Here is a 7,084-nt window from a genome sequence, read left to right as displayed (position 1 = left end):
TACGTCTCTTCCAGGTGTGTGGGCGTCTGGCGACAGAGACAGGTGTTAATAGGACAGTTACTTTATTCAGATACCTAAGATTTGACCCCAGTTTTTCTTGCTCGAGGCTTGTGACGATTTACCTTCAAGGCCAGGTCCAGCTTTTATATAACACGCCAGTGGCGGACATACAGGAATCAATGACTGAGTCCCATTCCAGAACCTCGCCTAGCTACCGGTGTCCATCCCTTTCTCCGGCTTTTGATATAATTATCTACTCAGGACCTTGGAACCTGCACTGTCTTAAAGGTCGAGTGGGAGAGAGAAAAAACTTGCTCCTTTCTTTAAAAAACGTGTTCACTTAAAAAAATTAGGATTTTTCTCTTTTACCGTCTGAAATTAGTGTCGGTTCCAATTTTATTTTATTTTTATATGTTTTATTTTTTGGTAAGAGCGGTTTAGACACAGCAATCCGGGGAGGGGGTGCTGAGATTAACTAGAAGGGTATTTTGAAGGGGCATCTTCTAATAAGCTGCCTGCTTTAACTTCTGTTGTTTTTGTGCGGGGTGGGAGTTGGAGGGAGTTGAGTGCAGTTAGGGGTGGCCTTTAGAGCCACCCTTGGCAATGCTAGTGCCTTCCAATTCTAATGCCGGACTGCTCCGCACACTTGGAAGTCCCTGGCTTCTCTGAGCTGACCCGCTGAGAAGCGTGTTGAATGAATGAAGCCACAGCAGCACGCGAGACTTCGAAATGCCCGCGAGGTGGGGGTGAGAAGGAACACGAGTGCGCTCGCCCCATCCCTGCTCGCCGTCGCCAGGTCCCGGCAGCGCCGCGCGCCCTCCCCGCTGATGGCAGGGGGGTGTCCTGTCGGACGGCCTCTGGGCATGCTCAGTAGCGGCGGTGCAGGCGGCGCTGACGCGCGCGCGGTAGCTGAGCGGACTGGAGGACGGTGGGAGGGGGCGGGGGCGCAGGAGGTGGGGCCGCCGTCGCCGTCAGGGCCCCAGGGAGCGCGGGGCGCCGCTGCTGCTGCTCTTGGGCTCGGTTCTGTCTACTGGGCAGCGCCGGGGCCGGCGGCTGAGGCGGCAGAGGAGCAGGAGCCGGGAGCCGCGCTCCGCCGAGTTGGGCAGAGGAGCGCCCGCGTCCCCGCGGCGTCATGGGCCCCCTCCCGGGGCCTCAGCGGGCACCAGCCGCGGGAACCCCCGGGCCTCCTCGCGCCCGAGCCTGAGCGACCCCCGGGTTCTCCGGCGCCCACTCCCTTGCCCTATTTTTTTCCCTGCTCTCGCTGCCGCTACCGCTTCTGCTCTTCGTTATGGCAACAGAGCCACCATCCCCCCTCCGGGTCGAGGCGCCGGGTCCCCCAGAAATGCGGACCCCACCGGCGATCGAGGCCACCCCTGAGGGCACCCCGCAGCCGGCGGGCGGCAGACTCCGCTTCCTCAACGGCTGTGTACCCCTCTCGCATCAGGTGGCCGGGCACATGTACGGGAAGGACAAAGTGGGTAAGTGGGGGTGGCACGGGGTTCGCCGCTCCCCTTCCGCCTCCGCGAGCCCCCTGCCAGCCAAGGCAGCCTGGCGCTCCCGGGCCCCCCTGGTGTGCACGCCAAATCCCCGGCCTCTTCCGCTGTCCCCCGAAGCCTCGCCGCTCGAGCACAAGGGGTCGGAAAGTGGGACAATTCCTAGGGTGTGGGTCGTCAGGCTTGCAGCACTGGTGGCAGAGAGAGGCGTGCCTGGTCTCACCCACCCCCCGGGGAGGTTGGGTGTTGATTGGAGACGGCGTTGTTAGTGAAAATAAGGAACTTCATTTTTACTGGACGGGGAAGTAAATTCTCCCTTGAGCACAAGGTCTGTTTATTATAGGCGAGTAGCTATTGCAAAAGAAAAGGAATGAAATGCAGATGATGCTAATCTAGTACTTCTCTGCTGGGTGCAGCTGCATAGCTGGAGGGGAAGAAAAACACTGGGCTTTTTTTGTAGGGGGAGGTGAGAAGGGAAGAAAGCTTGTCTGTGATTTTTCCCTGTCCCTTGAGGAGGTTTTTCTGGTGTCTCCTTGATTTCTCTGGGAGGCGTGGTTCCAGTAGTGCAGAAACTCGGATTCCTGGTAGGAAATTCACACGGGTATGGTACTAGAATGATACACAAAATATTCAACTATTCTTGTTCATTTTATAAGGCTGTACCATGGCTACTGTAATACATTTTCTGAGTTCACAAGTTTAAAGCTTATCTCAGTTTAGGAACTCTAATTCATCTAGCTTACTCGTAGTGGTTTCCTGGGCCATGATTACTTGGGTAATCTGATGGATGAGTATGTGAGTATTGTGGATCTTTGACCCGGAAGAACCGCTAGATACAATTTAGTTTATGCTGGTGAAATGATTCGGGTTTAGGTTGCTAATACTGGCATTTTTAGACGAGGTGACTAAGACCAACCCTGGTTAAGAATGACGTGCCTAAAGTCACGTTACAATATGTTAAGAATTGTGAAACCAAGAGTTCTTCCTTGGAGTAATGTTTTTTTTCACCATGTATTGTGTTTGCTGAAACAACTCAAGGCTTTTAGAAAATGGGTAAGTATTAGTTTGAGTATATGCTGTTTCTCAAAGCGACGTTTTCCACTACTTTTATTTTTACCTACTTTGTTTAATTGTGTGCCTTTCTCCCCACTAAACTGTGAATTCATAGAGGTTAGAGAGGGAATCTGTATTCTCATAGCCTTGTACACGGACTGGGACTCAGTAACAGTCGGGAAATATTGAATAGTGAAAATTGACGGTTCTTTTAGTACACGGAGGTAAAGAAACAACCTCCTCAAGGTGCTCAGTATAGACATTTATTTCCTCCTGTGTGTCGGTGTCTTGTAATGAGAATTTGAGAGTACTCATGGGGTTTCAGTTAATAGAGGAATGCCTATTGATTTATATTAATAAATTGTGATTTTAATATTCCTAATAATATTCTAGATGCCTGAAAAAGTAAATGTTTCCCTAAAGGTCCCTAGAGATTGACTTATATGCAAAGGAGAATAGATTTTAGAAATCTCAACATAAAAACTATCTAAATGATGATTGTCACTTAAGAGCGTAACCACTGCTTTTCACAGTATGTAATAGTGATCCCATTCGGAGAGTTATTGCAAATAGTGGCTGAAAAGTTAATTTGTCACCCAAATTGCCTAATTAAAGGAAAAGTTTAGATTCTGGAGTTAGTACTCCTTAGTTTTATTATTTCATTCCATGTAAAATAAATTTTTTTGCAGTTTCATAAGGGTCTTTTGAGTAGGGACAGTCTGTGTGTCACCATAGTAGAATGGATTGAACATATTGTGCTATCAACCTAATAAATTGTTGAATTTAATTCTCAGATAGTTATACAATCCTGCATGTATTGTTAAGTAAAAGGATACTTGAATGATGATTATCTTCCCTATTTGTAAAATGGATAAGATGGTCACTGATTCAAAGTTCAACAGTTTTATTATGTTTCTCCACTGTCGTAAGTCATGTACAGTTTAAAGAATATCATTTAGATCATGCTTTGGTCTGTCAATTGAAGTAATTCTCAGGATAAGCTTTGTTAAGGACATTATGTTGGTATTTGTTTTGTTTTTAAATTTGTGTTACTATCATTAAGTAACCAGAAATGTTCAATTTAGGACTATTTTACCTATTTCCAAAAAGGAGTTGTTGGCTTTGCTAGTTTAAAAATTAAACTCATGGAACTTGATAGAACAAAGGTGCTTGAGCAGAAAAATAGATCTTGTTATATATGCTAAGTAACAAGCATATATTGGTAGTTCAGATATCAGTTATATTTTATGTTCTTCACTAAAATCATATTTCATCAAAGTACATTTAAATCTCAGTTCTAAGAATACAAAGTATTTTGTTTTTTAAATTGTAAAAATTGTATAGTACACGGATCTTTTAGGAAAAAAATTCAGTTTGAGTAGTGCCCTTCCCCCTACTCATTCTCCCAGGGGCAATCACTGGTAACTACTTCCTGTCTATCCTTTCAGGCCTTTGTTTCTGGGCACATACATAAACACATTAGCACAGTTCTGTTTTTTCATACAAATAAATCTATCAGCAACTTTTCTCACTCATTCTGTATTATATCATGTATTATACCTATATTTTTGTACTTACGACATACTTTATTCTTTCTAAAAATTGTGTTCTACAATGTGAATGTATCACAATTTATTTATTTCTCTAATTGTAGATTTTTAAACTTTTCACCATTTGTTTGCTGTGATAAGTAATGTACTTATTAAACATTCTTGTATATTATAGCATACCTTGCACATTGTGTACCTATCTCTATAGGAAGTTTTCACCAAAAAAATCCATATAATTTCCCAAAACTCACCAAAGTTAGCATAAATATTTTTCTGCATAACATTCTTTTAATATCAATTTCTTTAAAAAGTCCTTAAAGTTTTAAACAAATGATGGAAATCTGATATTTATTTCTTGATCCGATATAGGATGTAGAAATGGGGCAGTCTATAGGGAAAACAAGGATTTAAACTGGTAATTGTTGTGGGGGAGAAAGACCTACAATTATCTTGGCTTAGTAGTCTCTTTTGATTAGATATCCTCTGAAACATTGACCTAAAATTATTTCAACCCTTCAGAAAAGTTGCAAGAACAATAGAAATTAACATTTTGCCAAATTTGTTTTATTATCTCTCAATGCAAATAATGTTTTCTTAACTATTTGCAAGTAGGTTGCATACATTATGTCACCTTACATGTTAATACTTCAGTGTATTTTCCTTAAGAATGAGGATATTTTCTTCTGTAGCCACAGCACATTGATCAACTATGGGAAATTTAACAGGGATATAATACTTTAATCTATAGTCCATATTCTCGCTTTGTCAACTGTTCCAATACTGTAATGTCTTTTATCACATTTGTTTTTCTCAGTACAGGATCCGGTCCAGAATCATTTATTGCAATTAGTTGTTATGTCTTTTAGTGTCCTTTCATTTGTAACGGATCCCCAGCCTTTCCCTGTCTTTTATGACATTGTCATTTTGAAGAGAACAGGCCAGTTATTTTATGAAATGTTCTTTAATTTGAGTTTCTGATAGTTCCTTATGATGGGATTCAGGTGATACATTTCCAGCTGGAACGTTGTATAAGTGGAGGCTAACAATAGCTGCCCTTTAGTAGTGGATTAATTCTGGTTGTCTGATTCAAGTGTAGTCTGGCTTCTTCAGTATCTAATTTTGTTTGTTTTTTGAGACAGGCTCTTGCTCTGTCACCTAGGCTGAAGTGCGGTGGCATGATATAGTTCACTGCAGCCTCAAACTTTAGGGCTCAAGCAATCCTGCCTCAGCCTCCTGAGTAGCCGGGAGTATAGGTGCGCACCACTAGGCTAGGCTAATTTTTTTCTTTTTTAAATGGAGTCTCACTCTGTTGCCCAGGCTGGAGAACAGTGGTACAGTCTTGACTCACTGCAACCTCTGCCTCCCAGGTTCAAGTGATTCTCATGCCTCAGCCTCCTAAGTAGCTGGGATTACAGGAGTGTGCCACCACACCTGGCTAGTTTTTGCGTTTTTAGTAGAGACGGGGTTTTGCCCTGTTGGCCAGGCTGGTCTCGAGCTCCTGGCCTCAGGTGATCTACCCACCTCCGCCTCTCAAAGTGCTGGGATTACAGGTGTGAGCCACCGCTGGGCCAGGCTAATTTTTACATTTTTTGTAGAGATGGGATCTGGCTTTGTTGCCCAGGCTGGTCTTGAACTACTGGCTTCAAGTGATCCTTCTGCTTCAGCCTCCCCAAGTGCTAGGATTACAGGAATGAGTCACCATGCCTGACTTCAGTATATAGTTAATGTTTTCTCTTCTACAATTAATAAGCTGTATGTGAGGAGACACTTTACAGTTATGCAGCTATCCGTGTTCTCATCAACTTCACCCCTAGATTTGGCATCTGTTGATTCTTGCCTGAAGCTGTGTTTATTCTGATAGTTACAAAATTGTGATTTTTTTCCCCCATTCTTTCACTCCGTCTGCTTCAACAGCTAGCATTCTGAGAAATAGCTCTCCCTTTACCCCTAAGTATTTATGTCCTTATTTATAATCAGTTTGCATCGTGGATTCCTGTTTGATAACATGTATCATTACCCGTTATGAAACTTATTTATTTGACTTTAATCACATCTCAGTGTTTTTAAAAAAGGAACTTATTTATTTTGTTGCTCAAATTGTCCCAAATTTGACCATTGAGAGCACTTCCTTTCTGTCATAACAGGTTTTTTAGAATTCTCTCATAACTATCTTCCCCAGCCCTAGAGTCAACCATTTCTCCAAGGAGCCCTGGTTTCTTTTTGGGTGGAAAATGGTATTTAGAAACCAAGATCTGTGTTGTAATAGCTGTTGGAGTATCATTTCTTCCAGGACTTTTCAATGGACATGATTTTTAAAGTATGTATAAATATTTTAGAAATTGTAATTTCGTATTTCATTTAAACCCGAGTTCTTCCTTTCCCTTGATTCTAAATTTGTATTTCCCTTCTTCTCTAGTAAGAACCCTGGCTCCCAGTGATATTAATATGTTTATTCTTTTGCTTAATCGTATAATTTTCAGAATTTCTACACCCATACTACTTCAGAAAACAAGCCTAGAATAAAGAATTCAGGATGAGTTTTGTTTTGTTTTGTTTTCTTTTATACTTTAAGTTCTGGGGTACATGTGTACAAGGTTCAGGTTTGTTACATATGTATATATGTGCAGTGTTGGTTTGCTGCACCTCTTAACTCGTCATTTACATTAGGTATTTCTCCTAATGCTATCCCTCCCCCTTTCCCCATCCCATGACAGGCCCCGGTGTGTGATGTTCACCGCCCTGTGTCCAAGTGTTCTCATTGTTCAGTTCCCACCTATGAGTGAGAACAGGCGGTGTTTGGTTTTCTGTCCTTGTGGTAGTTTGCTTAGAATGATAGTTTCCAGCTTCATCCATGTTGCTACAAAGGACATGAACCGTGAATTCAGGATGAGATTTTCTTATACTGAGGGTATAAACTGTGTTCAAAAATTACCTGGGGCTGGGCACGGTGGCTAATTCCAGCACTTTGGGAGGCCAAGGCAGGTGGAT

General features: G+C 42.8%; 1 protein-coding gene across 2 annotated transcripts in view; it reads left to right on the top strand.

The window, feature by feature from the left end:
- Positions 1-933: 933 nt before the first annotated feature.
- Positions 934-7,084, top strand: part of IPMK (inositol polyphosphate multikinase) — a 77,278-nt gene continuing 71,127 nt past the window's right edge. For both annotated transcript variants that reach the window (XM_003919541.3, XM_021943439.2), the window contains exon 1: positions 934-1,478. In XM_003919541.3, the coding sequence (XP_003919590.1) occupies positions 1,289-1,478 (190 nt within the window). In that variant the 5' untranslated portion in view covers positions 934-1,288. The remainder of the gene's footprint in view (positions 1,479-7,084) is intronic.

This window comes from Papio anubis, chromosome 11 (assembly GCF_008728515.1).
Source record: "Papio anubis isolate 15944 chromosome 11, Panubis1.0, whole genome shotgun sequence".
In the NCBI taxonomy this organism is placed as follows: Eukaryota; Metazoa; Chordata; class Mammalia; order Primates; family Cercopithecidae; genus Papio; species Papio anubis.
Note: the sequence above shows the minus strand (reverse complement) of the source record. Positions and strands in the feature narration are given on the sequence as shown.